General features: G+C 44.3%; 1 protein-coding gene across 1 annotated transcript in view; it reads right to left on the reverse strand.

Moving 5' to 3' along the window:
- The window catches only part of COL25A1 (collagen type XXV alpha 1 chain), a 425,608-nt gene that overhangs the window by 89,725 nt on the left and 321,263 nt on the right, over positions 1-14,620 (reverse strand). The window contains exons 13-18 of the mRNA XM_066632336.1: positions 12,494-12,502; positions 11,324-11,368; positions 8,273-8,299; positions 5,624-5,668; positions 4,672-4,704; positions 4,499-4,534 (exon numbers count right to left, since the gene is read on the reverse strand). Of these exons, the coding sequence (XP_066488433.1) occupies positions 4,499-4,534; positions 4,672-4,704; positions 5,624-5,668; positions 8,273-8,299; positions 11,324-11,368; positions 12,494-12,502 (195 nt within the window). The remainder of the gene's footprint in view (positions 1-4,498; positions 4,535-4,671; positions 4,705-5,623; positions 5,669-8,272; positions 8,300-11,323; positions 11,369-12,493; positions 12,503-14,620) is intronic.

A 14,620-nucleotide genomic window follows, 5' to 3' on the forward strand; every position in this document is an offset into this window, starting at 1 on the left:
GATTTAGTGGTTTCAGAGTGGTTCTCAGGATATGTTAGACATCACTATAAAACCCTCACTTAAGCTAATTGATAGTCTGTCCTATACAGAACTGGAGCAACATTTCATTTTTAAAATAATATGGATTTCTTTCTTTCTATGCAGGATAGACTGGGCAAAGACACTCCTGCCTCAAGACAGTGGTGAGAGAGCAATAGTACATTGGCCAAGGGGGGAAGGGACAATACCTTTTCTCAGCCTCTCTCAATTGTAATAGCTCTAGACCAGGGGTGCTCAACACGTCGATCCCGATCTACCGGTCGATCGCGAGGCAAAATGAGTCGATCACGGAGCTCTAGTCTATAGACTAAGGGCTCCGCGATTGACTCATTTTGCCTTTAGCTGCTAAAGGGCTGGGCTTGACTTTGCAGGACAGCCCTCACTAATCGATTGCGGAGCTCTAGCTAGACCTCTCCCAACCGGGCCATGTGGGAGCGGTGAGGTTGCTTCAGGGGCAGCAGGCAGGCTGCAGATTTCTGCCCTTCGCATCACCAGCTCGGGCTCTTGCGATGGCTCAGCTTCAGGGGCGCTTCTTCACCGATAACACGAGGTACGTGTGGGAAGGAGCCTGGCTGGGGCTGCAGTGCTAGCCACTTACACGGGAGTAAGCCCTATTGGCTCTAATGGGGCTTTCTTCTGAGTAGACATGCCTAGGATGGGGCTCTGAGGCTGCAAGCTTGTCCACACTTTCCTGGGAGGAAGCCCCACTGGCTCTAACGGGGCTTACTTCTGAGTAGACATGCATAGGATGGGGCTCTGGCTTCGTGGAACTAAAACTGAGCCATATATTCAATTCAGTCCCAATGGAACTGCGAGGTTGTTTTGAACCATCACTTCACACTTCCCTGGAGGTGAATCCTTTGAACACAGATTTACTTCTGAGTAAACATGCAGAAAACTGTACTGTTAATCGCTTTTTTATTAACTGTGCATCTGTTTGCTAAATGCAGACACTTTATGCATCTGACAAAATGGGCTTTGGAGCCCAATCCCATGCATGTCTACTCAGAAGTACATCTCATTATAATCAACGGGACTTGCTCCCAGGAAAGTATGGATAGGATTGCAGCCCTACAACACAGTCCTATGCTTGTTCTACCCTGAATTAAATTCCATTATAGGCAATGGTGCTTACTCCCAGGTAAATGTGCATAGGATCAATCCTATGCCTGTCTACTCAGAAGTAAGTCCCATTATAGTCAATGGTTCTTACACCCAGGTAACTGTAGTGGAGCTAAACAAGGGTTGGGCTTGACTTTGCAGGGAAGGCTCAGAGCAGAACTTCGGTTGTGCCTTGGAGAACCTGAGGAGTGTCTCCAGAAGGGCTCGGGAGCAGCCCTGGACTGTCTGGAGGAGTTGCTTGCGGCCACTCAGAAGTGCCGCTGATGCAGGGTGGTGGCAGCCTCTGGCTGGGGAAGTTCAGCAGCATTTGAGAGATGCAGGTGCCCAAGGCTGCGGTCCTCTCCTCACTTACCCGGGAGTAAGCCCCATTGACTAGCATGGGACTTACTTCTGAGGAGACAGGCTTAGGCTTGGGCACACAAGCTGCAATCCTCTCCACACTTACCCGGGAGTAAGCCCCATTGACTAGCATGGAGCTTGCTTCTGAGGGGACATGCAAAAGATTGGGCTCTAAAGCAGGGGTGCTCAAACTTTCAACTTTAGGGATGCTGGACCTTTAACAAGTGTATAGAAGAGAGAATTTCAGCAGGTGCAACTTGTCATCCCACAGATGACAAGCTGCACCTGCTGAAATTCTCTCCTACACAATTTTAAAAGTCTAGGATCCCTAAAGTTGAAAGTTTGAGCACCCCTGCTCTAAAGCTCCTATCCACACTTACCGGAGAGTAGTCCCCATTGACTAGCATGGGACTTACTTCTGAGTAGACACCATAGGGTTGGGCTCTGAGGTTGAAATTCTGTCCACATTTACACAGGAGTAAGCCCCACTGACTATAATGGGATTTAAAAAAAACTCTGGTAGATTTCTGGGCCTTGCTGGGTTTCAAAGTAGCTCTCGAGCCAAAAAAGTGTGAGCACCCCTGCTCTAGACCAAAATCTTGCCCAGTCTATCCTGCACAGTCAATAACCTCAGATATGCAGATGATACAACTCTAATGGTAGAAAGTGAGGAGGATCTAAAGAATTTTTTTATGCAGGTGAAGGAGGAAAGTGCAAGATGTGGCTTGAAACTTAACATTAAAAAAACTAAGATCATGTTATCCTGTCCCGTCACCTCATGGCAAATAGAAGGGGAAGAAATGGAAGTTGTGATAGAGTTTATCTTCTTGGGCTCCAAGGATCACCTCAGACAGAGACTGCAGCCGTAAATTAAAGGATGCTTACTTCTTGGGAGGAAAGCTATGGTAAGCCTAAACAACTTAGTGAAAAGCCGAGACATCACCTTGTTGACAAAGGTCCACATAGTCAAAGCTATGGTTTTCCCAGTAGTAATGTATGGCTGTGAGAGCTGGACCATAAAGAGGGCTGAGCACCAAAGAATAGATGATTTCGAGTAATGGTGTTAGAGAAGAGTTTTGAGAGTCCCCTGGACTGCAAGGAGATCAAATCTGTCAGTTCTACAGGAAATCAACCCTGACTGTTCATTGGAAGGTGAAGATGCTGAAGCTTACATACTTTGGTAATCTCATGAGAAGGGAGGACTCTTTAGAAAAGATCCTGATGCTGGGAAAAACTGAAGGCAAAAGGAGAAGGGGATGGCAGAGGATGAGATGGCTAGATAGTGTCACGGAGGCAAAGAACATGAATATGGACACACTCCGGAAGTGAGTGGTAGACAGGGAGGCCTGGCGTGCTGTGGTTTATGGGGTCACGAAGAGTCAGACACGACTTAACAACTGAACAACAACAACAATCCTAAGGTGCAAGCATACTCTTGGCTGCTTTGTTGAAAGGGGAAAAGTCTAAGGCAGCTGTTAGCATGCCTTCCTTTAGGTTAGTGTACATCAAGTTGTCTTCAACCCCCACACATCTGCCTAATGAACAGTCTGAGGCAATGAACAGTCTAGTTGTCATGTTGAGCCAGGTATGAATCTTTTGCTGTACGTCTGATTACCATTTGGTGAGCGGTTTCTTCACATATAGCAGACTGCTGTTAGTGTAGTGGTTTTTCTTAGCCAGGTCAGTCGCAAATGGCAGATGTAGTGAGAACCAAAGAGTATTTTTGATGTATAACCTTAGGTAAGCTTAGAATCAGTGGAGAAGCCAAGGCTGTCTGGCTCACAGATGCTGGCTGGTAATCCATCTGGTTTGGATTGCAAAGTCAACCTCAAAGACTTTTCAGCTTGGGGGAGACAGTGCAATTCATCCATCTGGGGACTGGTGTTGAGAAGCAGTGATCGTCAACACGATGATTCCCAGCTTTGAGTTAAGGTGGGAATGCTTGAATGGGGAACTGACAGTTGCTTGCTGCGTCCTCCAGGGTAGGTGCCCTTACTAAGGGAGGAGGGGTTTGGGGGAAATAGAACCCACTACAGCAGTGTTTCTCAAACTGTGGTTTGGGACTCACTAGCTGGGTCATGAGACAATTTCAGGTGGGTCCCCATTCATTTCAATATTTTATTTTTAATATATTAAACATGATGCTACCATGATACGTGACTGCATTTGGGGAAATGTTATAGACCTGTACTTTTAACAAACTACTATGTGTATTATTTTAACAATGATAGTAAAGGGAACTTACTCCTGGGTAAGTGTGGATAGGATTGCAGCCTAGGATGGTGAAAATTTTTCCTGCTTGATGATGTCACTTTTGGTGGGTCCCAACAGATTCTCATTCTGTCCCAGTGGGTCCCGGTGCTAAATGTATGAGAACCACTGCACTACAGGGTTTTGACAGTAACTCATTAACTGCTGCTGATTGAATAAGTGTGACCTAGCTATAACCCTGTATCAAGCACATTTGCGCCACCATTCGAGGAAGGACACAGGTGCAAGGCTCGAAGCTGCAACCAGCCCCAACCCCGTGCTGGATACAGGGCAGGCCAGCCCACCTCCCCTTTCCAGCGTGGGTTAAAACTGAGCTGTGAAATATGTAATACATGGAAATTCATTATAAATGCCCAAATATTTATATTTCTAGAGCATTTTCTGATAAGGTGTGTAATATATTTAGTTCCTTCACAATCTAATAAAGAAGGTTGAAATCAACTGTGAAAGATTATAAAGGAGATATTTTAAGATTGCTTATTTTTTTTAGTCTGTTCTTACCGTAAAAATGTTTCCCATATTTGATTTCCCTTATTGTAACAGAACAAGAATATAGGTTTCAGAACTCAAATAATCATAAACAGATTTATAAATGAGGTATTTATTAAAATGTTTTTCTGCCTTATTTGATAGAAAACTATCAATTATGATATAGAAGGAAGCTTTGTATATACTGTACTAATGAACACTGTGACAAAAACACCATGAGAGCCAATTACTTGGTTACCTTTTGTCCTGGTCGACCTGATTCTCCAGGTTCTCCCTAAAACAAATTATAAAACATAATATGAGAAAATGGGGATGGAAATGGCATCAAAGTAAAGAGGAAGCAGAAAAAGACAGTTAATTTTTGCTTTGAGCGGCAAAGCTATTGCAAGGAAGGTTCGACATGCACATTACCTTAATACCAGCAGCAGAAGACCCTGGGTCACCCTGATAGTAAAATCCAAGAGAAAACAATAATCATATGCAAGAATTAACTGGAGAGTTGGCAGCTCTAGTAGACATAATTATGAAATATTTTATAGATGACATGCCAAGTTCCATGATAGTGAGTCCACAAATGAGCAGACAGTATTCATCAAAAGAAACAAGTGAAGAGAAAAATGCAAATAGAGGAAGTTCTTCTCTAGTATTTTATACTGCATCTAAGGGTCCAGTCCTATTCAATGCAGCCTGAGATAAGGGAACAAGTGACCCTGAGGAGGCCTCCATGACTGCCATTCCAACACAGGATGCAGCGTACAACCCATCAGCATCAGCACTCCAACACTGGATAGGATTGGGCCCATAATAGAGGAATTTTTAATGTTTGACATTACTACAGAAATGCTGTACAAAACAGCAATAGGAGGTAGATTGCATCATGCTTCCACGTCTTTCTATCTATGCCAGCATAGATAAATAATAGATAATAGAGTAATAATTAATTAATAGATAATTAATAGATTGATTATATATTTATCTTATTAATAGATTATCTGTTAATAAAATAGCAGAATGGATCATGTATCTTTTTCTACCTCCTCCCTGCCCCCATGTCAGACTTACCTGCTTCAGCAGGGTTTTTTGCAATGGAACAAATGTTACATCAGTGCACCACTTAATTAGGATTGGGCCATTAGTTTCTCCTTGTAATGGTTTTGAAAACAGATACTATACATCTCAATCTCTGTTTGCAATTGTTCTGCTTGTATTTCTACTGTGTTCTTAAATGTATTTTTTTCCACATAAAAATGAAAAATAAAAAAAACATTATTCTTTGCACACAGCACTCATTCTGAGCTGACTTTTCTAAGCTGTTCTACTATAATGAAGATACCTTTCAATCAGTTTTCAGCATAAACTTTACCTTTTCTCCTGCATCACCTTTTGGTCCACTTTCTCCAATATCACCCTAAAATAAAATAAGGAACTCATTATTTATAGTGTGTCCTAATTCAGAAGCACCTCAAACTAAAAATCCATACTAGGATGGTAGCGAATCAAGTATTTGTACTTCAATTACATTGAAAGGAAGTTATAACACTGGGTCCAAGAATATAAAAAGGGGGAAAACAATGGAAAACAGAAACCTAAAAAAACAAGCAAAACAAGAGTATGTGGATAAAGGCTTACAATCAGTTTTTGTTTTTTTTAAACTCATTGCTATACATTGCACTCGTACCATAATCAAATTCATCCCAAAAACTTTGTAATAAAAGTAGATTGCAGAACAGAAGAGATATCATTTAGAAAAGCAATAAATTTGTACAATTTTGCTGGAAAGCTATTGTGTTTAGCTACACAACTTTCCAGCATTGGTGTAGCCACAATGTAGCCCCGAGGTAAGGGAACAAATGTTTCCATATCTTGAGGAGATCTCTTTGACTGCCTCCCCAATACAGGAAGCAGTGCATACCCCATTGACACAGCAGCACTGGCACTGGAAAATTGGTTAGGACTGGGCCCTTACAGCCCAACCCTGAGCTGCCCGGGGCGCACAGCTGCAGCGGCACTGAGAACGGCTCCTGGTGCATCCTGCAAACCTCAGCCTTCTGCAGGCAGCACCTCGAAAGAAGAGGACTTTTGTCCCCTTGTCCCAGGTAAAGGAAACAGCCCTGCAATAGGGCTACTCACTTTACCAAAAGATTGGCAGTAAGGTAAAGGTATTCGTGTAGGGCGCCGCGCCCCACACGAACACCTTGGATTCAGCGGAGCAGAGCTCTATGGGACCTGCCTCCCTCCCTCCTCCAGCACGCCTCCCGCCCGCCCTCTCTCTGCCTTCCCGTCACGCCTCCTCCCCGCCCTCCGACTGCCTCCCCCTCCCCAGAATGCCTTCTCCCTGCCCCTGCTTACCATGCTGCAGCTTGGCAGTCCATGAGACCACGGAGCAGTGGAGGACAGGCGCCTGCCCGGCGCTAGCCCAGTGCCGGCCAGTGCTGGGCTAGCACGGTTGCTGGCCCGGCAGTAAGCCTCGCAGATGTGCCTTGTGGCACATTTGTGACAGTGCGCTCCGGCGGAAAGCTGGAGCGCCGAGCTCAGGATTGGGCTCTCAGTCTCTACACAATCTTATCCAGAACATGTCTTTTTATTTGAGAGCAATTTCCCAAGCACCTTAGCCCCAAGGGTTTAGGACAAGTTGACTCATAGTTTTCCAGGACTAGCTAGTTAATTTCCATCTCAGCAACAGGAATAAGAGATATTATAAAATCTTTATGAAACAGATTATAAATGCCAGTAAAACTGAGCGCTGCAAATATGTATCACATCCCTCTTGACCAAGGCCATAAAATTTATTTATTAGAATGTTACATTGTAGAGTGGTTGATGTATCAATCTAGCAACTAATTCAACTAACGCAACTAAAAATGTTGCAACTTACTGATTTACATATAATTATTTGAAATTTGACATTGTGACATTTTTAAAGATGCTACACTTTTAGGGCCAAATGATGCATATTTGCAAGGAACATCAGTCACTTCTACTGACATTCATAATCAGACACACACAACAGCATATTACCAATCGTGTGCAATTTAATGCTTTCCTGTAAACTCAGGACTATACTGAGATTCTGGACATGGATTCCTCAAAGCGATTAGCAAAACAACAGGACAAACCACTTATCTTCAATCTGTTCAGTTTAGCTGGTGCAAATCTGAGCAGCCCATGTAGGGCTACCTGGTTGAGGACAGGGGTTTGGATATGGTGTGCACTGCTGCTGTCAGTCTTAGCCCCCACCCAAAAATGTTTCCTCCCCACTCCTGGAAACTCCCCACTCATTACCGCCTCCCACCCCTTGTGCTGCCCAGTGCAAACGTATCTGCATCAGCCAGCGCAGGGAAGGGATCTGGCACCTGTAAGCTGGTGCACATCCTTGTGCCAGTGTGACCTGCTCCAGAGCTGGTGCAAATGTGCTTTACAGCATATTTGCGAGACTTGGGAGCTGGCACAGAGGGCCTGTGCCAGCTCAGTGTGATTTTAGGACTGTGCTCTAAACATGCATTCGATTGTAGTCTAGTAGCCCAATCTTATTCTCCCCACCACCACCATTGCAGTGATGCCGCGGCAATCCTGCATTCCGTGGTGGGGTGGTGGATCAGGATGCTTCAGCAGGGAAAGAGAATTTCAACTCCACCACTGTTGGAGTACCTTTTGTGACAGGCTCTGACTGCTTTATGGCAGTCATCGCTGTAGCAGGAGCCGTGCTGCTATCAGGCAGTGACGGAAAAATTGGGCTTTTAAGATATATATGCCATATATATGCAGGACCTGCAGGACCTATTTCTTTTTCCTTCTTCTTTTTAAACCTGCAGTCTTTTCACCAGGGCATTTTCCAGTGTATTTTTGTAACAATGAAGACTAAAAACGTTGCAAAATTAAAAAAAAAAAAAAAAGTTCTGACCAAATTTCACAAATAAACACAACTGCTTTGGATACCACCTTACTCTGAACTATATAAGGAAGGTTTAAAAATTGGTTCATAACAATCTCAAACAGATTTTAAAGTACTCACCTTTTCTCCCCGCTGTCCAGGATCACCCTAATTTAAAGAAAAGACAAAACCCAACTGGAGATCATTAATGCTTCTGAAGTAAAAAAACTGCAAAGAATTCTAACTATAAGATCCATGTATCTAAAAGACTCCATCAAACATATTTTATTTAGCTGTTGTAGACAATTATTAGTTTACTGGCATGAGCTTTCAACCAACTGCATTTCTAATATCAGTATGGTAGTGGCTTGGCCATATAATTTCTGACTGACTGATAGGAACAACAGGAAAAGGGCGAGATGATGCAGCATGGGTGAGAACATTTGAATGGTAATTGATAAACTTCAGTGAGTGGGAGGTCGACAGATTAAACAATTTAGCTTCCTTTCAAGTTTTCATAAACTGGCCAACAGCAAAGTATTTTCAGAATCCATTAGAAAAAAGTTTAAAACTTGCTGCTCTTTAAATTACTGGCTACTTGACAAACTAGCGCCTTGGCAATCATTCTTTCATTCACTGATCCTGACCCTGACAGCTCATCTTTGTAAGCTTAACTGCTGTAGCCCACTCCAATCCCATTTAATGGCTATTGATTCCTCCACAATTCTAAAATATATTGCTGTGGAAACTAATTAAGCATTAAGTGTCATCATTTAGATTCTAAAGTGAGAAATGTCTGTTCCACAAAGGCATATGTTCTGCCCTGATGAACAAAGAGCAAGCCAGTAATTTCCCCCCTTTTCCTAATTAGCTATCACTAGCAGTGTAACCAGCAAATTCTGTTGAGAGGCAGACATGTATCCTGAGAAGTTCTGGCACAGTCGATGCAATCAGACAAGCCGAAGGAATGCCATTAATGGCAACTAAAATTACACACTGGAAATAGAAGGTTCTTTTTATTTTAATTGAATGTTGAGATGTTTGGGCCATTTTGCTTGATCAAACTGTGCAACAATTGCATTTTTGTCACTGCATGATGGTCCTGCTAGACTCAGGGCCCAATCCTGACATTCTGCTGAGAGAACCAGCATTGCATCAGTAGAAGGCCCTCTCTGTTGGAACTGCAGTGAGGACACGTGCAATGGGGCCACCAGTGCGAATGGCTGGCAACTGGACACATGCCACCAGAGTGCCCAGCCACCACTGGAGAAGATATGTTGGTGGTGGAGATAGGGAGGGAGCAGGGAGGGAGAGTAATGGTGCATTTCAGGGGAGGACGGGTGTGTCAGAGAGAGAGGGAGTAGATCTGGTGGCAGTTGTGCATATACAGGATCCTATCCCCCATTTTTTTGGTCCACCCCATGCCTGACTTTTCTTATGCCAGCTATATAGCCATGGGTCTGAAGAGACACACAGGCCATCGGGGGGGGGGGGGCTATGCAGAGGTAAGGAAAAAATTTCTCTTACCACTTGCAGGCCTCCTGATTGCCTCCCCCATAGCAAGCACCATGTGCCTCCATAGCAAGCTAAGGAAAGGTGATGGATAGGATTGGACTGTGACTTTTATCCCCATATAATAAATAAAAGAATAACTTTGCTGAAGAGAGTCAGGCTTGTTGTGGAAGCCTTTCAGACACGAATCGCATGGAGCACACACATATGTAGGCTAATGACAGTATCATAGTAGCAGTCTCTGCCCCAACTTATGTGCATTCATTTCAACATCTGAACTGATCCTGCATGCAGGTGCATAGACGGGAAGGGGCATCAAGGTGATAGACTCTGCCTGAGACCCATGACTATTCATTTTCATGTGGTTCACTTTTGAAAAGGGCTCTGGTTCACCTATGTAATTGAGATGCTCCCCAAAGAATTTTAAAAAAGGATTTTTAAAACCTGAAAGTTTCAAGAAAGGACCAGGGTAATATCGCTGCTGTGTATCTTTTTTGTTTTGAGATAAGTGCTGAATATTCCAGCACTTGTTTTTTTGCATTTCAAGAAAGTGAACCACTTCCAGATCACACTTTTGATTGCTTAAAAACTCTGAAACAAAAGTTCATACAAGAGTGAATTCACTGGAGGCCTCACTATGGTTGTGAAATGGCAAAAGCTAACAGGTCCCCTGATCTGTCATACTACCACATCCCACATTATAATAACCAACATAATGAATGTTTTATCTGGAGACAGAATATTTCTTCATGTGCATTTCTTCAGCTACAAAATAGGAAAGCTTGAAAAGTTCAGGAAAATGCCTGCCACTGCAGAATCTCAGGGGAACTCATACTGGGCATTTATGGTGCAAAAACATGATTGCGTTACAAGGCCCTTCCTTTGCCTAAGACAGTTAATATGCACAAATAGTAATAGTTTTCCAGTAATCGTTTTCAAAGTAAGACACTACACTCAACTACATAATACAGGATATTACTGTGCAAAGTAGTACAACGGGCAGAGTGCAGGGAGTGAGTTCTGGAGGAAAAGGTTCAAATTCCTATTCTACCAAGAAGCACAGAAGATGGCATTGGTAATCTGTTAAAATTCTTTTGGATTGCTGTGAGAATAAGAGCGCAATCCTGATCCGGGCTTGGGCCTTGCGCCAGCCCACGAGGGTCGCAAACATGCCGTAAGGCACATTTGCGCCTCCTCAGGAGGAAGCTGTGTCGGCACACGAAGATGCACCAACACACAGAGGCTGAAACCAGCCTCCATGGCGGCTTCCTTGTTGCGTCTTGCATCGGTCCAGCTGGGGCAACGCAAGCAGCAAAGATAGGCAGGGGGGAGGCAGGGGAGGCATTCCTGGGTGGGAGGAGGGTGGGCACTGGGCGGCCCTGGGGGCCAGTTATGCCAGATCCCAACCCCCTTTTCTGGGGGGAACGGAGAGGTGGCGCAAGTCCAAGGAGACCCATAGGCGCCAGCAACCCTTACCCAGAGGTAAGGGGAAATGTTTGCCTCTGGCTAAGCTACTTGTGGCCACAATCCTGTGCTGGATACAACGCAAACCTCTTGGCTTGCCTGTTCCAGCGCAGGACAGGATTGCACCCTAAATGAGATAAGAATGATAAAGTACACTATACACAAATATTTGCTATACATAATAAAGAAAAACAGTCAGCATTTTTCTCCACTAACCTTAAGCCCAGGAGCTCCTCTCTCTCCCACTGCTCCAGGTTCACCCTAAAATGACACAAAGGAAAATGTAAACTGTCAAGTTCTGGACAGTCCTAAGTCTAGATTGACTAGTAACTAGCCATAGACCTCAGAGAAGGGGCACTTCTTTTTTATTCACCAATCCAAGCATGAGGTTTTTCTAGTGAGCTGGAAGCAATAAACAGTTGAGTTACAAACAGTCCAGTGTGGCCTGCTGTTCTCATATACTTCCTGCATATACCCCCAGAAAATGCGCTTCAGCACTTTCAGAGTTGAATTTTAGATACACAACAGGTATAAAGAAACAAATGTTCCCTTGTTCCACAACATTACTGTGAGATGATACTGAAGATTCTAAGTGCATGCCAGTAAATTCAAATTCATCCAGTTCTAGGCTTGTGAAATAGACATTGCAAAGGAACTTGGCAGTCTTTTCAAAAAGAAAGCCCATAGCTGTGTGTGATCAGGCCAGGTATGATTGCCTGACATACAGCTAGTGGAGATCAATCCCAGGCTAAAAGTGAAGTCAGAAGTTTTGCCACATTCGTAGGCTACTTTTCATTTTTCACAGCACGAGATTTTCAAAGACTTAAGAGAAAAAGGAAATCATATCAAAGAGAAACATTCAAAGGTATTACAGAAGTTGACATTTTAAATGGAAGAAGACTGATGGAGCTTCTTGGGCTAGCTCTTACAAACACTGCATTATTTCAAGCACTATGAGTCCCAAAGGAGTATTTTAGCATTAAGACTGAAACAAAAAAAGTACAGTTAAAAAGTACAGCATATTAGAACATAATTTTCTCTCTGTGTTTAATATTTACCATAAAACACTGTAAGGGTCTTTCGTAACTCTTTGGGTTAACATTTTGGGAGTTTCATAAAAGGCACATTATTTTAAAGGTTAGAAATGGGGTGTACCATTTAAAAAGAAATTGCTGCTGTGGCTCCAATGGGTCTCCTCAGAGCTGTGCCAGCTATTGTAGGCACAATAGCGTAGTGTAGGGCTTACCGGTCAGGGAAGGAGCTTAGGATTTGGCAGCAGCGTCTGCCACTGTCTCCACCCCCTCCTGGGCCCAATCCTCCCCTTCCTTCACCCTCCCCCTGCCCAGTTCCACCCCTCCCTGCCTCCTCCCCATCCCCCAAAGCCACTGGGTCCTCCTGGTACTGAGACCCAGTGCCGACAGCATGCATAAATTGCCAGCAGGAAGTGCTTTACGGCACTTTCACAAAACCCAGCACCAGCGATGTACTGCCAGAACTGGGCACCATGGGATTATGCTCTAAATGATGCTGCCTGGAATGTGGCTCAGCCAAGAGAGTGCTAGCTGTACTAGGAGAATGTGAAAAGGAAGCAGGTGCTAGTTGGCAAGGTGCAGGGCCAGGGGGCCGGTACTAACCATTAAGCAGGCTATGGAGTAGGGGCAAAAGGTGAGGAGGTTGGAAAGCTGGGGCCACAGAGGCAATAAGAGCCATGTCCTGGGAACCTGGAAGGAGGAAGACAAAGCCCCTGTCTGGGTAGGAGAAAGCTGCCATCCAATCTAGGGGCAGCCCTACAACAATGACTAGGCTAGGTGTTGCTGTACCCACAAGTCCTTTTCATTCCCCTGGCAGTTGTGGAGGGAGTCAACTTGAAATGGGTCCTAGACTGATGGGAGAAAGAAAACCAATAGGACCATCTCCCAGGGAAGCTGTGGAAAGCAGGCCCTAGTGTGGGAGGAGGGGAGGGAAGTGGGATCAGGCCAACACCTCTAGTGTAGAACTCCCAACTAAAATGCCAACAAGGTCTCCCAAGTGTATACAGATCTAGGCAGGGACAGGATGGTCTCAAGCCTGTTTGATGTGGCGTTGTCCCCTTGGAGGAAAGTGGAGGAAGTGGTTCTCTTTCAGCTTGTTCACTGGGCACTTAAGATGAACACAGATGCTACAGACACAGTAGCTTCTTTCACAGGTACACAGTGCAAAATTGTTCCCACCTGCAATCACTCACCTCCTCTTCATGCCATAAATGTGTTCAAGAGAAGGTGTTAAAAAGCATACCTGCACATAAAGTATGTGCAGAGGCTGTGTTCATGCAGCCATCTTTAAATAGGCAGAATTGTATTTGCATCAACTAAACCTATGTGCAAACACTTAGTTCATGCATAGGCTCTTTCACACCATTTCTTAAATGTGCACACGAAGTATGGATGGGACTAGCAAGCTCAAATCTTCTCTCTCCCCTCTGCACGAATGTTTAGTTAAATGTGTAAAGGAGGCTTGCGTAGCTTTTTTGATTTTGCTTTAGGCTCCATGGACTAAAACCGCAGGGTTTTCAGTAATGTAGTGACAATGCTGTACATTTACATGAAAGCTTTAATAAATTCAAACACAGAATTAGGTTCAGAAGTGGCTTACATATTGTAGGGAAAACTTCTGAGCTGTCAGTCATATAAAGCGCCATTTGTGGAATGCAGAGGCGTAGTGAGGGCCTTTTGCGCCCATGGCAACACCGTGGCTTCATGATGTCATTAGGGTGCATGTGATCCAACTACTTCCCCGGTCAGGGGAGCCAGCTGGGCAATTCCTGAGTGGGGAAGCAATTGGAGCGCATGTTCTTGTGCCCACCCTCCAATTTGCACCTGTGACATGAGCTACATTTTGCCACATAGGCCTCTCGTGAAATGCTAATTTTTTTTAAAAAAAATCTATGCGCATAATATACTAGCATGTGATAATATTGGAGCATACGTCATAACTATATCTATTAGGCTGTCACAATTCTGACTTATGCAGAAACATGGCTGTCACAACTTTGCCGGATGAGCTGAGTATTTTAATACAGTAAGTCCTCAGTTTAACAGACTAATGGGAGAAAGGGATGTCTGTTAATCCTGAAAGTCCATTAAATCCCAAACCCCATTAGCCCATTAAACCCCTACCTTAGACAGCTCTGTTGGTACGACTGCTTTGCTCTGCTCCCTATCAGGGCACTCTAGGAATGGAGGAATGTCTCCACTGCTAGAAAGCTTGGTGGAGCAAGGAGCAGCAGCACTGATAGAGCTCTCTAGTGGCCCAATTCTTTGGGGTATTTATGTTAGCAGATCATGCATTCTACCACTGTAAAGTGGCAAAATAAACGGCACGTTGCTGCTTGTGTGTCAGAGCTGCTGGCACAAACAGCCAGCAGCATTCCTCACCTTGCTCACCAGTGTTGCCACCAACGGATCCAGGGTGCAATCCTATCCAAATTTTCAGTGCTGTTGCAGCCATGCCAGTGGAGCATGTGCTATATCTTGC

Source organism: Tiliqua scincoides, chromosome 6 (genome assembly GCF_035046505.1).
Source record: "Tiliqua scincoides isolate rTilSci1 chromosome 6, rTilSci1.hap2, whole genome shotgun sequence".
NCBI lineage: Eukaryota > Metazoa > Chordata > Lepidosauria > Squamata > Scincidae > Tiliqua > Tiliqua scincoides.